Below are 16408 nucleotides of genomic sequence, written 5' to 3'. Positions count from 1 at the left end.
GCTCATGTGTTAACTGTCTGTCTTTCACTTGCTGGAACCTCTGCTTAACAGTCTTGGTCTGGCCTTTTTTTTAACCTGCAAGTTATGAAAGGCTATAACACTTTCAACACTTATGGCTATAGCATGCTTTATTAGTGACCACCTCAGAATGTTACATTCTTCTTCAAGAGGGCTTTTGTGTGGACATTGAGGAATAATTCTTGCAGCCTTATTCTGTGCAGATTGATGCCTACTGATTTATCCAATTCTAGCATTACTCCAAATGGCTGCACAATGATTAACCTGACCCCCCGAATAGGGCCTGGATATACTATATTTACCAATTCTTCTAACCATGTCTGCAATCCTAACCAGTTATATACGAAAATAAGATATATGTTATGGCCAGTATGTTTTTATTGCTTTTTAACATTTTATATGTTTTTATTGGTTTTCATGTTGGGACACCTAACAGTCTGTACTCATCTACTTGTTTTTAGTCTGTCAACCCATGAACATTATTTTTGTTCTCTTCATATTTAGTACAAGTTTGTTTATATTAACATATTAATTTATCCTTTCTACATCTTGTTGCCGCCACACCTGTATGTCAACACTAGAATATGCTGGCACAGACATAGTCATTAAATGTGGTTTTTGTTTATATTGTTTTCATTTATAGACTGTCTCACATTTCCCAAATGGGTAATATTGAGGTGTGCACCTGTAGTGTACACTCACCGGCCACTTTATTAGGCACACCTGTCCAACTGCTCGTTAACGCAAATTTCTAATCAGCCAATCACATGGCAGCAACTCAATGCATTTAGGCATGTAGACATGGTCAAGACGATCTGCTGCAGTTCAAACCGAGCATCAGAATGGGGAAGAAAGGTGATTTAAGTGACTTTGAACGTGGCATGGTTGTTGGTGCCAGATGGGCTGCTCTGAGTATTTCAGAAACTGCTGATCTACTGGGATTTTCACGCACAACCATCTCTAGGGTTTACAGAGAATGGTCCGAAAAAGAGAAAATATCCAGTGAGCGGCAGTTCTGTGGGCGAAAATGCCTTGTTGATGCCAGAGGTCAGAGGAGAATGGCCAGACTGGTTCGAGCTGATAGAAAGGCAACAGTAACTCAAATAACCACTCATTACAACCGAGGTATGCAGAAGAGCATCTCTGAACGCACAACACGTCGAACCTTGAGGCAGATGGGCTACAGCAGCAGAAGACCACACCGGGTGCCACTCCTGTCAGCTAAGAACAGGAAACTGAGGCTACAATTCGCACAGGCTCACCAAAATTGGACAATAGAAGACTGGAAAAACGTTGCCTGGTCTGATGAGTCTCGATTTCTGCTGCGACATTCGGATGGTAGGGTCAGAATTTGGCGTCAACAGCATGAAAGTATGGATCCATCCTGCCTTGTATCAACGGTTCAGGCTGGTGGTGGTGGTGTAATGGTGTCGGGGATATTTTCTTGGCACACCTTGGGCCCCTTAGTACCAATTGAACATCGTGTCAACGCCACAGCCTACCTGAGTATTGTTGCTGACCATGTCCATCCCTTTATGACCACAGTGTTCCCATCTTCTGATGGCTACTTCCAGCAGGATAACGCGCCATGTCATAAAGCTCGAATCATCTCAGACTGGTTTCTTGAACATGACAATGAGTTCACTGTACTCAAATGGCCTCCACAGTCACCAGATCTCAATCCAATAGAGCACCTTTGGGATGTGGTGGACCGGGAGATTCGCATCATGGATGTGCAGCCGACAAATCTGCAGCAACTGCGTGATGCTATCATGTCAATATGGACCAAACTCTCTGAGGAATGTTTCCAGTACCTTGTTGAATCTATGCCACGAAGGATTAAGGCAGTTCTGAAGGCAAAAGGGGGTCCAACCCGGTACTAGCAAGGTGTAGTGCTTTATCTGGAACCAAAACAGTCCTTTAACAATATCCTTCTTAGTATTCATTCTAGTCACTCACTCTGTTTATGGGCATTTTAAAAATAATTTAAAGTACTAGTAACAAGTAATAATCCAAACTGTCCATCAAGTCTTGGATTTAGTTTAGCGTTCCCAAAGTCAATTTAAATTTCCACAAAATAAAAGGGAAAGGTTTCCTGATTTAGTCTACCCATAGTTTATGATATTAATATGGCACTTCAAGACTACATCTCACATCCTACTCTGAGCTTTAATTGATTTTTGGTCAAAGGTAAATGGGATTCCTCAGAGTAAATCTTACAATGAGGATAAACAGATCCAGCTCTGCTGCTCATAATGGGCAAAGGACGTGACATTTTACCTATAAGAGCTCATGCTTATAGTTCTAAATGGGTAGCTTTCATGGCAGTACACAGTTATATCAGAATGCCTGGCACAGGCCCACAATCCAAATGCCCACCTTAAAGGAATGTCTGACATCAGATTTATGGCACCCAAAGCAATCTTATTTTGTTGATAATACATGATGGTCACCTGGTTTCAGGATGAGTCTTTCATTGCTTGTCATAAGAAATTACAAAAAACCACATGGGGTTTCACCCAAGTTTTAGTCATTAATGTTTATGCAGGTATGTGGTATGCTTGGCTTCAAACCAATAATCATTTTAGTTTGACAGGAGTGTTTTTGGAAATTTTTTTTAGACTATGTAATAATGGAAGGTTTGACATTAAAAGTATCCTCAGCACTTTTGAGTGTCAATTTCACTCTTTCAGACACTGGTAGGTGTCCAGCTCAACTCTTTCCTATTCTATGAATTGTTGTGCCTGGCAAAGTGCTGGCTGTTGAATATTAGAGCTGCCTTTGTGGCAAGAGCTTTAAAAAAAAATTAACTCCCTGTTATTGCATTGATGCTGTTCATGTGACACAATGATTTGAAAATCGTTCACAACTAATTTCCATTACACTGGTTCAGTTTTAGGGACCAGAAGACTTTCTCAACCAGACTTTTTCTCTCTCCCATTCATTTTCCTCTCCTCTTTTCAGTACCAGCTGAAGAATTCCCGGCATCGCAGCCTGAATCTCTCCCTATCAGGGATGGTTGCTGACCCTGGTTCTGCACCAGCACCAGCTGTTTACAGCGCTCTTGAGGATGAGGCAGTCCTAGACAGCATTGAGAGTTCATTCAACAAGTTCCATGCCTTCCTAGACCTCCTGAAAGATGCTGGGTAGGTAATCTTAGGAATCAGCTTGTATCTAAACAAAAAAATAAACAAACTTTGTTTCTTCATTTTGGATGTAGTTTTAGGCAGTTAAAATCAAAGTTCCTATTCTGTTCTGGAAAGTCTTGAAAGCAAATTGGGACAAATTTGATGTATTCCAGGTCTTGAAACAAATTGGAATTGCATGACTTGTAAAGTATGTAAATATATATACATATTGTAATGTATGTGGTAAACGGACCACATTTTATATAGTGCTATTTGAGCTGCTACAGCCACTCAAAGTGCTTTACAATTAATGCCTCGCATCTAACCATGCATGCACACACTCTACCACAGATGGCGGTGTTGACCATTCAAAGCAACAACAATCTCATCAGGAGCAGTTATAGGTTAGGTGACAGAAATGGTTGTGACCTGTATCGATTGATTTGTCAGGTGCTGAGGAACATCTGGGGAAAAGGATAATTTTTCTAGACCATAAGCACCACCATCTGGCTGATTGGTAGATTATTTTTATTTTTGCCTGAGTAGTTGGTGAGATTTGAAACCTACTTGCCAAACTTGGAGACTGTAGATCTTAGATTCTGAAATCAAGATACTTTTAAGGGAAAGAATAGAAATAGTACACGTAATAACAATAGGGTTCCAGCACTGCATGCATGGACTCATTATAATAGTATTAATCATCATCAGTCGTCTTGCAAGACTTATCATAGAGTTAAGATCTCTCTTTTTTGCCTTAATGTACACTTCACACACAAACCAGTTTTATCGTTTTTTGTTTTTTTTATCTCTGCCAGGGGGTCATCTGAGTGTGTGTGTGTGGATCTGTCTGTCTGTGTGACTGTCTGTCTGTCTGTCTCTCTGTCTGTGACGAATCTCACAAACTACTGGACTTATCAGCCCAAGTTTTTTTGTGCACAGGAGTGTATGGTAACTGGTAAAGAACCTCTCGTAGTTGCGATAATTCAAAACCTTCGAAAAACGTTTGTTCTCGCTAACACAGCTCTCTCCATTCACTCTAGTTCACTCGACCGACACTGCTTTCCATCACTGCCGAACTAAGTCAACTGTGCACATGCACAACTCACCATCACACGGAAGTGCTGTAGTGTCCAATGTTAAAACTCCACTATAAAAATACAATTTCAAGAGTAGATTTAATCACAGTCACAGCTGGAAATAAAATCAGTAGCTATAATAAAACATTTCCCATGGCTGAGTTATGTTTTCTTACCGTTCATTTATGAATGAAAGTTTATCAGCGCAGCAGCCATTCACCTTCATTCATTTTATATCATGAAAACTGTGGTAGTCAAACACATTTGAAGTCTTTTAATAAGGGTTTGAAATTATGATAGCCTAATCTCTATCATTTCATGTCAGACTTTGTCGCTTTCGTGCGAGGGTCCACCTAGGAGGCTGCACATCCACAGACCGACAGACAAAACGTTTTTATTAAGTAGATATTTTAGCTAGAGTGCCGCATATTAAAAACTTTTATTCCATATTTACCTTTTAATCGACTTGGGCGCTGTGCAAAAGTTTTAATAATGGTAGGAAAAACACTGGTTTTTCTGTCTGTGTGTGTATTTCCCTTTTACCCGTTGGTGAAAAAAGGGATGGTTTGTCACCAAGTTGGAACTATGGAGAAGGGGAAATATGCGCACCTGGTGGAGATATGTAGTTTTCTTTTTGTGTTCATTAATTTACACAAAGAAGAATTGAGAAGAGATGCTAAGTCAGTTAAGTCAGCTGAGTCGGTTCTCATCGGTTAAGTGTCCCTGTTTTGATGATGCTTTTGAAAGGTCTTTCAGTTTCATTCTGACTCATCTGTTTGCTCCCCTGAGTTAGGTAGTCTCCATGTCCACAGAAAGTCGCTGAGCTTTGTGATTTATTAAGGTTTTTTTTTTGGTCAATATAAATTTTTCCTTTTGCCCCAATTAGACTGGATTATTGTATGGAGAACACCATACAGTAGATGTTTAGTAATCCCATAGCTGATGAATAAGGGAGACTCATACATTGATGGTAATATGCATTGAAGTAGTTGGGAATAAAGGCCTTTTCTCAAACCAATATCACTGTTAGGAAGGTCATTCCCTAGGAGAATTACTCCCTTTATATCATGAAAACTGTGGTGGTTAAACACATTTGAAGTCTTTTAATAAGGGTTTTGAAATTATGACAGCCTGATCTCTATCATTTCCTGTCAGACTTGGTCGCTTCTTGCGAGGGTCCACCTAGGAGGCTGCACGTCCACAGACCGACAGACAAAACGTTTTTATTAAGTAGATATTTTAGCTAGAGCACTGCATATTAAAAACTTGTATTCCATATTTACCTTTTAATTGACTTGGCAGTGCAAAAGTCTTACAATGGTAGGAAAAACACTGTTTTTTTTGTCTGTGTGTGTATTTCCCTTTTACCCGTTGGTGAAAAAAGGGATGGTTTGTCACCAAGTTGGAACTATGGAGAAGGGGAGATATGTGCACCTGGTGGAGATCTGTAGTTTTCTTTTTGTGTTCATTAATTTACACAAAGAAGAATTGAGAAGAGATGCTAAGTCAGCTGAGTCGGTTCTCATCGGTTAAGTGTCCCTGTTTTGATGATGCTTTTGAAAGGTCTTTCAGTTTCATTCTGACTCATCTGTTTGCTCCCCTGAGTTAGGTAGTCTCCATGTCCACAGAGAGTCGCTGAGCTTTGTGATTTATTAGGGGTTTTTTTTTTTTTTGGTTAATATAACTTTTTCCTTTTGCTCCAATTAGACTGGATTATTGGATGGAGAACACCATACAGTAGATGTTTAGTAATCCTATAGCTGATGAATAAGGGAGACTCATACATTGATGGTAATATGCATTGAAGTAGTTTGGAATAAAGGCCTTTTCTCAAACCAATATCACTGTTAGGAAGGTGATTCCCTAGGAGAATTACTCCCTACTTTTGTCATCAGCTAAACCAGAGGTGAAATGCACTTGCTAGGTGTAGCAGTATTATTTGGAGCATTTTGCTAGGCTTAACTTTGTGACTGTAAATTGATGAGAATGATCCCGTTAATCAAGTTGGGCTTGAGGCCAGTGTGTGGCATATGTGGATGGCAAGGTAGGGAGAAAAATAGGTCAGAAACTGACAGGCTTAATAACAGAATGTAAATCGCTCTGAAATTCTGCTTAAACAATGTTTTGATTTTAAAAAACGATTCTAATGCAAGATAGTTTGTGGCAGGTTGCCTCATAGCCAACAGTCATGGAAAGGTTTAGAAATTTGAAAAGGTCTTGGTAGCCTGTGTTTATTTGTAAAATGTAAATTAATCCCAGATTAATGTAACTATTAAAGAGACTGTTCTATTGATATTACTTTGTATTATCTTCTTTATTGGTAACAACACCATTGATACAGATAATAATAATAATAAACTTTATTTGTATATCACCTTTCATACATAAAATGCAGCGCAAAGTGCTTTACATTAAAAACAGGGGAAACAATAAAACTCAACAACAATACAGATAAAATAAGTTAAAAATAATAAAACACAGACCTAGGCAAAAAACATAAAACAAGGCAAGAAATAAAATCACAGTACAAGATAAAAAAATAAGGATAAAAAGAAATATAAAGTGGAATTAATTAAAAGCAAAATACACAGGAGAGTGCACTTACAGAAAGATTTTGTCATTAGCTTTAGTTTTGCACACTACCAACAGTGTCTAGAATGACTTTGATTAGCATTTTAGTGTTCAGAGCAGAGGGTTGTCTCACCTTGCTATATTTCATGTAGTTTGTCAAAAGATATCAATCAGATTTTGTAGTCTAAGTGCACCCACATGCGCCCATGGCAACCCTGAAACCACAGAGCCCCCTACATAACAATCCCAATTTAACCCCTGCTTCTTATAATTCTAGATTTGCAATGCAATGCTGTATAACAAGGTAATATACCAGTTGTGTAAGATCAAATGTAATGAGTTTTACTCTTTAGTCGACTGGTTAACGTAGTCGCCCGTGGTGCTGGAGACTCAGGTTCGCATCCCGGCTGCGGCGGATTCCCGGCAGCCCCCTGAATTCGCTACAGTATTAAAGTTGTTAAAATGTTAATTTTTGTGTCAGTCATTTCCTAACAGACATACTAACATACATGCAATGCATTAATATCTCAATTGGGTATTTATATTGACAGAATATAGACTTTAAAAACTGGCAGTCATTTTGACTGCCTATGGTCGTTTTCGGTAGGAGTGAAATCCCGGTCGCTCTAGTAACGCGTGGTCTCACGAAATGGGGAGCATTTCGAACCGTGAAGACTTTATCGAATGATTCGGGATTTGATCCAGTATCGTCCCACCCCTACTATATACTGTTATTCATTATACTACTTAGGCCTATGATGGGCGCTGATTATTGCGATGAGTGTATTGCATCAATTTTGATTCGGCTAAACGTTTGACTTTTATGCATGGTCTATGCCAGGGGTGCCCAACTCCAGGCCTTGAGGGCCGCAGTGTCTGCAGGTATTTGTTCCAACCATGCACTACACCACCTGATTTAAGTAATTGGCTCACCTCTTGGACCAAGGAGGGAAAGGAATTAGTTAAATCAGGTGGTATAGTGCATGGTTGCAACAAATACCTGCGGCCCTCGAGGCCTGGAGTTGGGCACCCCTCGTCTATGCTTTCATGTTGATTGTATGTTTTCCCTTCTTATTATGATCATTATTACTATTACGTTTTTCTTCAACTATTTTTTTCACATTCATACATGCTTTATTTATTATTTCAAACATGTCTCTTGCTGTCGAGGAAAATGTTGCCTTGTATTCACCCTAGTTTGCTTAGCTTGGTTGAGTCAAGTCAATTTTATTTGTTTAGCCCAATATCACAAATGACAATGTTTCTGTGGGACATCCTCCAGTTAGGCTTGGATTATTCAGCGGTATGTCTTGTTACTGAATGTTTGCACTGAGGATGGTCTAAGACCGAAAACATTTTCCACTAGGTAACACTCTGGGTAGCACTCTCCATTTTATTTTTTATGTATTAAAAGTCTACTTTTCTCTACGTCGGCACTTGATGGTGTGCGAGTTCCTGTTGGATTGACTGACAACAGTCATCAGAGACCAAGATAAAGGTCAAAGTGCCTATGCACTTTCGGTAATTTGACCCTAACACTGCCTCTCATGAGGAAGTAGTTTTATTTTGGCAGTGTCACTCTTAGTATAAAAAACTGCATGTTTTTTATATATACATACCCATAAGAGCACAAACAATTTAAATACTTGGGTTTGGTTTCAGTTTCATTCTGAGGGGCCCAGGACTTTGGCCAAAGCATGACGTGGGCCCATCCCAGGGCATTTTAGAATTGCATCTTGCAAGATTTATTATAGCTAAGATCTCTGTTATCCCCCTTAATATACCCTCCACACGCCAACAGTTCTTATGGTTTTTTTTTTAATCTCCGCCACGGGGTCGTCTGTGTGCGTGTCGACCTGTCTGTCTGTGGCGAATCTCACAAACTACTGGACCTATCAGTCCAAGTTTTTTTGTGCAGTTATAAGTGTATGATGAACCTCTTATGGTTAGTGATTCAAAACCTTCAGAAAACGTTTGTCCTCGCTATTACAGCTCTCTCCATTCACTCTGTAGCTCACTCGACCAACACTGCTTTCCATCACTGCCAAACTAAATCAGCTGTGCGTGTGCACAACTCACCATCACGCGGAAGTGCTGTAGTGTCCAATGATAAAACTCCACTATAAAAATACAATTTCAAGAGTAGATTTAATCAGTCACAGCTGGAAATAAAATCAGTTGCTACAATAAAATATTTCCCATGGCTGAGCTATGTTTTCTTACTGTCATTTTATCAAATAAAGTTTATCAGCGGAGCAGCAATTCACCTTCATTCATTTTATATCATGAAAACTGTGCTGGTTAAACACATTTGAAGTCTTTTGAAATTATGATAGCCTGATCTCTATCATTTCATGTCAGACTTGATCGCTTTCATGCGAGGGTCCGCCTAGGAGGCTGCACATCCACAGACCGACAGACAAAACGTTTTTATTAAGTAGATATTTTAGCTAGAGTGCTGCATATTAAAAACTCTTTCTTCCATATTTACCTTTTAATCGATTTGGGTGCAGTGCAAAAGTCTTAAAATGGTAGGAAAAACACTGGTTTTTCTGTCTGTGTGTATTTCCCTTTTACCAGTAGATGAAAAAAGGGATGGTTTGTCACCAAGTTGGAACTATGGAGAAAGGGAGATATGTGCACCTGGTGGAGATCTGTAGTTTTCTTTGTGTTTATCAATTTACACAAAGAAGAAATGAAAAGAGATGCCAAGTCTGATCTCATCAGTTAAGTGTCTCTGTTATGCTCGCGCACCAGAACCCGACCCGTGTGGCGAAACCCAAGGCAGACAGACACAGGATGACTTCAAAATCCAAAAGGTGGTTTTATTGTGGGAGGGGAATGTATGGTGCGAAAAACGTCCTGTTAGTGGGATGTGTGAATAAACTATGTGTGCTGTCCCGTGGTTTGCGTGTATAACTATATGTGAGTGTTTTTAGCCTATGTGTGGTGCGGTATGTAAATGACCAGGAGGTGTTTAAATAATGTGCGTGCACCTGGCAAGAAAGTCCAGTCCGTGATCCAAGAGGGGTTGTCCGAGGAAGTCCAGGTCCGAGATCCGGGAAGTCGAGTCCGAAAGGAGGGGTCCAGGTAGAGGGACAAGGGGGGAGATCGCAGGAGAGGTCCGGGGAAAACGTGAAGGTCGCTGGGGACGAGGGAGACGCGGAAGCCGCGGAGGGAGTCTTGGGAGGAAACAGACACGAATATAAGACACTGGGGAATAAACAGAATGCAAGGAACGCTGGAGGGCTTGTCATAACTTTACCGCAGGGTTCAGTACGTCGAAGCCCGGAGTGGTGTTCTGGGAGGCTGCTTGTAGAGGGCTGCCTGATTGCCGCAGGTGTGCCTGATGGATGATGGCAAACACCTGGTGTAGTGCAGCTCTCGTCTCCTCAGAGCGCGAGCCGAGCGCTCGGATGTTTCCGGCACGTCCGAGCTGGGGGAGTGGCTTGAACGTGCCGGGGAGGCAGCGCGGGGCGGTGTAACCACAACAGGACCCCCCCTCCTACGGGAGACCGTCCGATGGCGTTGGGGTGGGCCCGATAGAACTCCTCCAGGAGTGCGAGGTCGGCCAGGTAGGACCAGGGAACCCAGCTGCGGTCCTCGGGCTCATAGCCAACCCAGTCCACCAGATATGGGTACACACGCCCCCGGCGGCGAGCCGCCGGTCGACATCCCAGACCATGTCACCACCGTCGAGGACCCTGGGGGGTGGAGGAGCTTGGACAGGGGGAGACAGGGGGGCTGGAGGCTACCGGTTTGAGGCGCGAGACATGGAAGACGGGATGGATCTTGAGTGAGGTGGGGAGATGGTGACGCACCGCCGATGGGTTGACGATGCGGTCGATGGTGTAGGGACCGACGTAGCGGGGAGCCAGCTTCCGGTTGAGGGTAGGGAGGGGCAGGTCCCGGGCCAGGAGCCATACCCTCTGGCCAGGTCGATAAGCTGGGGCCGGCACTCTCCGCCGGTTGGCACTGCACCAGGCCCGCTCTGTAGCTCGCAACATAGCGGCCCGGGCGGTCTTCCAAACGCGCCGACATCGGCGGAGATGGGCCCGCCACCTCCAACTCCTGATGGGGGAACAGAGGGGGTTGATAGCCAAGGGAACACTCGAAGGGGGACAAACCGGTAGCCGAACTCTCCATGGAGTTGAGCGAGTACTCCACCCAGGGCAGGTACTTGCTCCAGGAGGCGGGGTTGCTGGTGGTAACGCAACGCAAAGCCGCCTCCAGGGCTTGATTGGCCCGCTCTGCGTGCCCATTGGTCTGGGGGTGTTCCCTGGAGGAGAGGCTGACCGTGGCCCCAATCCCCTTACAGAAGGCCTGCCACACCTTAGAAGTGAACTGGGGACCACGGTCAGAGACAATGTCCAGGGCAATCCCATGGGGTCGGACGACGTGGGAGACGAGAAGGTCCGCCGTCTCGGCTGCAGAGGGGAGTTTGGTGAGGGCAACAAAGTGGACGGCCTTGGAAAACTGATCGACTATGGTCAGAATGGTGTCATTGCCTTGGGACACGGGGAGGCCAGTTACAAAGTCCAAGGCAATGTGGGACCAAGGTCGGCCGGGGACAGGAAGGGGGCGCAGGAGACCAGCTGGAGGGAGATGGAGAGCCTTGCTGCGGGCGCAAGTAGCCACGAACTCTCTGGTGTCTGCCTCCATGGTGGGCCACCAGAAACCCCTGCGGATGAAGGCCGCCGTTCGGTGGACACCGGGGTGGCAGGCAAAACGGCTGGAGTGGCCCCACTCCAGCACCTGGGGCCGGACAGAGGGAGGCACAAATAGCCGGTTCCGGGGTCCATTGCCTGGGTCGGGCTGGGCCCTTCTCACCACCGATTCGATGGCCCAGGTGACGACACCCACCACCCGGGCCGGGGGAAGGATGGTGTCTGGGGCGTCAGGGGACCCCTCGGGAAACAGACGGGAGAGGGCGTCTGCCCTGACGTTCTTGGTGCCCGGGCGGTAGGTGAGGGTGAAGTCGAACCGGCTGAAGAGAGCCCAGCGCGCCTGCCTGGGGTTGAGCCTCAGCCGTCCGCACGTAGATCAGGTTCTTGTGATCGGACCATACGATGAACGGCTGCCCTGCTCCCTCCAGCCAGTGTCTCCACTCCTCTAGGGCGGCGTGGACCGCCAGCAACTCCCTGTTGCCGATGTCAGTTCTTCTCCGCAGGACTGAAACACCGGGAGAAGGCGCACGGGTGCATCTTCTGGTCCTCCTCCGACCGCTGGGAGAGGACGGCTCCGATGCCCGTGTCCGATGCGTCCACCTCCACGATGAACTGCCTGGACGGGTCCGGGTGGGCGAGCACCGGAGCCGTTGTGAATAGCCTCTTCAAGGCCGAGAAGGCAGCCTCTGCCTCCGAGGTCCAGGAGAAGGGGCAGAGGGTGGAGGTGAGTGCAGTGAGGGGGGCGGCCACACGGCTGAACCCCCTGATGAAGCGCCGGTAGAAGTTTGCAAACCCCAGGAAGCGCTGGAGTTGCGTCCTGTTAGTGGGCCGTGCCCACTCCTCCACCGCTCGGGTCTTCCTGGGGTCGGTGCGGACGAGCCCCTTCTCCACGATGTGGCCAAGGAACTCCACAGAGGCGGAGTGGAACACACTTCTCGGCTTTCACGAAGAGCCTGTTCTCCAGCAGCCGTTGGAGGACCAGGCGGACATGCTGGTGGTGTTCCTCCTCAGTCCTGGAGAACGAGGATGTCATCAAGGTACACCACCGCGAACATGTTCAGCATGTCCCGGAGCACGTCGTTGACCAACGCCTGGAAGACGGCCGGGGCGTTGGTGAGGCCGAAGGGCATAACGAGGTACTCGAAATGCCCTAGGTGGGTGTTGAAGGCCGTCTTCCATTCATCCCCTTCCCGGATGCGCACCAGGTGGTACGCGCTGCGCAGGTCTAGCTTGGTGAACACCGTGGCGTGAGTGAGTGGCTCGAACGTGGAACTCATAAGGGGGAGTGGATATTTATTTTTCACCGTCATGTCATTTAACATTCGATAATCTATGCAAGGCCTCAGGCTGCCCTCCTTCTTTGCCACAAAAAAGAAGCCCGCTGCCACCGGGGAAGACGAGGGCCTTATGATTCCTGAGGCCAGGGACTCTGATATAATTGCGCATAGCCTCCTTCTCCAGGACGGAGAGGTTATACAACCGACCGGTGGGAAGGGCAGCCCCGGGAAAGAGATCTATGGCGCAATCATAGGGACGGTGAGGGGGGAGGGAAAGTGCACTGTCCTTACTAAATACAGGGGCTAAATCGTGATAAATGGGAGGAACACCAGGGAGATCCGTGGGAGGAGGCACGGGTCTGAGGCCGCTGGACGGGGAGTGGGCGGAGCGAAGGCAGTTGGCATGACACGCAACGCTCCAACCCAAAGTCCGCCCAGTAGACCAAGAGATGTAGGGATCGTACCGTTCCAACCACGGTCTTCCTAACACCAGGGGCGCTGTGGGGGCGTGCAAAACCAAAAAATGCATAGCTTCCACCTGATTACCCGAAAGAGTGAGGGTGAGGGAAGCAGTGCTGTGTGTGATCTTACCAAGTGAACGACCATCTAGGGCTTGGGCTGTGAGGGGTGTGTCTAGGGGGACGAGTGGAATGCCGGCCTGCCGGGCCAGCGAGATGTCCATCAAACACTCGTCCGCCCCCGAATCCAGGAGTGCACCAATAGAGTGAGTCGTTACCCCAGGTGAGAGTGACCGGGAAAAGCTGGTTGTGCTCCTTCTTGGGCTGGGGCTGAGGAAGGGTCGTCAGGCTCACTAGGACACCCCTCGCTAGTAAGCCGGGTCTTTTGAGCGAGTCGGGCAGGCCTTGATGTAGTGGCCCGACCTCCCGCAGTAGAGGCAGAGGTGGTCATGCATCCTCTGCTCCCTAACCTCCAGCGGGAGCCGTGACCGACCCAACTGCATGGGCTCCTCCTCCGGCCTGGATCCAGAAGCCACCCAGGGTTGCGAGGGGGAGTGTGAGAGTTGAGAGAGCCCACGGGACGCTGACCCAGGGAAGGCACCGGTAGAACGGACGGGGGTTGGTCTATGGGAGGGGCCAGTGCGCAGGGCGCGTTCCTGGCACCGCTCCCGCAGCCGTTCGTCCATCAGGAGGGCGAGGGTGACGAGCTCGTTGAAGGAGGCAGGGCGGTCCCGAACGATGAGATCTTTGATGGGCTCGCTCAGCCCCCTCCTGTACGCGCTCTTGAGCGCAGTTTCATCCCACCCACTGTCTGCCGCGAGTATCCTCACCTCCAAGGAATAATCTGCCACCGACCTGGCTCCCTGCTGGATGGAATGGAGGCGGCTGGCAGCGTCCTGTCCGTCAGCTGGGTGGTCGAACACCAGATTGAACTCGCGGCGGAAGGCACCATAGTCCGAGGCGAGCCGCTCGGTATGGCCAACCGCCGCTATGGCCCAGCTGAGGGCTTTGCCGGTGAGGAGGGACATAACAAGGGCTACCTTTGTCTCTCCTGTCCTATACCTGGCTGGCTGGTGTTTGAACAGGAGCTCACACTGACCAAGGAAACCCCTGCACAGCTCGAACTCCCCACCGAAGGCCTTAGGGCAGGGAAGGTTAGGCTCGCACCGGGGGTTGACTCGGAGGAGGGGGAACGTCGGGACCAGGAACGGGGAAACCTGAGGCCGAGCTGGGGGCAGAGACCGGGGCCAGAGCAGGGTGGTCGCTCATCCTGGAGACCGCTGTTGAGAGTGCAGCGATCTGCGCGGAGAGGGCGTCTAACGCGCTCGTCGCGGCCTGGGAGCCGGACATAAGATCTCTTATCTCTCCGGTGACATGGATGAAGGCAGTAGTAAGCTCTGAGTGGAGAGAGGCAAGTTGGCAGCTGTGACTTCTTACTACTGCCTCTAGGGGGACGGGGCTCTGGGGCGTCACAGGGACCGTCTGCTCCTTGGGTTTGCCTGGGTCCATAACGGCTCCGACGTTCTGTTATGCTCGCGCACCAGAACCTGATCCGTGTGGCGAAACTCAAGGCAGACAGACACAGGATGACTTCAAAATCCAAAAGGTGGTTTTATTGTGGGAGGGGAATGTATGGTGCGAAAAACGTTCTGTTAGTGGGATGTGTGAATAAACTATGTGTGCTGTCCCGTGGTTTGCGTGTATAACTATATGTGAGTGTTTTCAGCCTATGTGTGGTGCGATATGTAAATGGCCAGGAGGCGTTGAAATAATGTGCGTACACCTGGCAAGAAAGTCCAGTCCGTGATCCAAGAGGGGTTGTCCGAGGAAGTCCGGGTCCGAGATCCGGGAAGTCGAGTCCGAAAGGAGGGATCCAGGTAGAGGGACAAGGGGGGAGATCGCAGGAGAGGTCCGGGGAAAAACGTGAAGGTCGCTGGGGACAAGGGAGACGCGGGGAGCAGTGGAAGTCGCGGAGGGAGTCTTGGGAGGAAACAGACACGAAGATAAGACACTGGGGCATAAACAGAATGCAAGGAACGCTGGAGGGCTTGTCAGAACCTTACTGCAGGGTTCAGTACGTCGAAGCCCGGAGTGGTGTTCTGGGAGACTTCTTGTAGAGGGCTGCCTGATTGCCGCTGGTGTGCCTGATGGATGATGGCAAACACCTGGTGCAGTGCAGCTCTCGTCTCCTCAGAGCGCGAGCCGAGCGCTCGGATGTTTCCGGCACGTCCGAGCTGGGGGAGTGGCTTGAACGTGCCGGGGATGCAGCGCGGGGCGGTGTAACCACAACACTTTCAGTTTCATTGTGACTCATCTGTTCGCTCCCCCGAGTCCACAGAGAGTCGCTGAGCTTTGTGATTTATTAAGTTTTTTTTGGTCAATATAACTTTTTCCTTTTGCTCTAATTAGACTGGATTATTGGATTTAGAACACCATACAGTAGATATTTAGTAATCATATAGCTGATGAATAAGGGAGACTCATACATTGACGGTAATATGCATTGAAATAGTTGGGAATAAAGACCTTTTCTCAAACAAATATCACTGTTAGGAGGGTCATTCCCTAGGAGAATCACTCCCTACTTCTGTCATCAGCTAAAAACCATCTAAAAAACAAGTACCTAATGTCACTGTCATTACTCTACCGTGGGAGGTATTGCTTTTAGTGTTGTTTGTCTGCCAACAACTTTTATGGGAAAGTCAGTCAAATCAATAAGTCTCATGAGAATTTCAGGAAATATTGGCAATGATCCATGAATAACATGATTAAATTTTGGAGGAAATTGGATCAAGGTGATGATCAAGCTCACGAAAAAGGCCATAATGATTTCTTTGGCCATACCTTTGTCAGAAATAGTTTGATTACTTTAAATTGCCACCAAAATGTTTGAATTACTATGTCAAAAATAGATTTCTATCCTTTGATCGTGAGAAAGTCATTATGACGTTACGTAGTAGTCAAAATACAGGGGGTTAAAGGAGCAGGGTTTGTTGTCCTTGGCACTACTTAATACTTTTGTAAACATCTCTTTTAGCTTCCTTCTCACAGACGCCCTCATGTTTTTTCCCAGTTCTTAGTTCCCAAATAATATTCTCTGGTCATGTTTGTTAGCTAGGAATTTCAATTCTATTCTACTCTTGCATTCATTGTAAGTCAGCTAAATGCCTTGTTGTGTGTAAATGTAAACGTTGTATATGATGGAGTAGATGT

At 46.8% G+C, this 16408-nt stretch overlaps 1 protein-coding gene across 1 annotated transcript in view; it reads left to right on the top strand.

Annotated features, from left to right (window-relative positions):
• The window catches only part of cep78 (centrosomal protein 78), a 53539-nt gene that overhangs the window by 19559 nt on the left and 17572 nt on the right, over positions 1-16408 (top strand). Inside the window, exon 14 of the mRNA XM_056288910.1 lies at positions 2983-3164. Within this exon, the coding sequence (XP_056144885.1) occupies positions 2983-3164 (182 nt within the window). The remainder of the gene's footprint in view (positions 1-2982; positions 3165-16408) is intronic.

Source organism: Lampris incognitus, chromosome 1 (genome assembly GCF_029633865.1).
Source record: "Lampris incognitus isolate fLamInc1 chromosome 1, fLamInc1.hap2, whole genome shotgun sequence".
In the NCBI taxonomy this organism is placed as follows: domain Eukaryota; kingdom Metazoa; phylum Chordata; class Actinopteri; order Lampriformes; family Lampridae; genus Lampris; species Lampris incognitus.
Note: the sequence above shows the minus strand (reverse complement) of the source record. Positions and strands in the feature narration are given on the sequence as shown.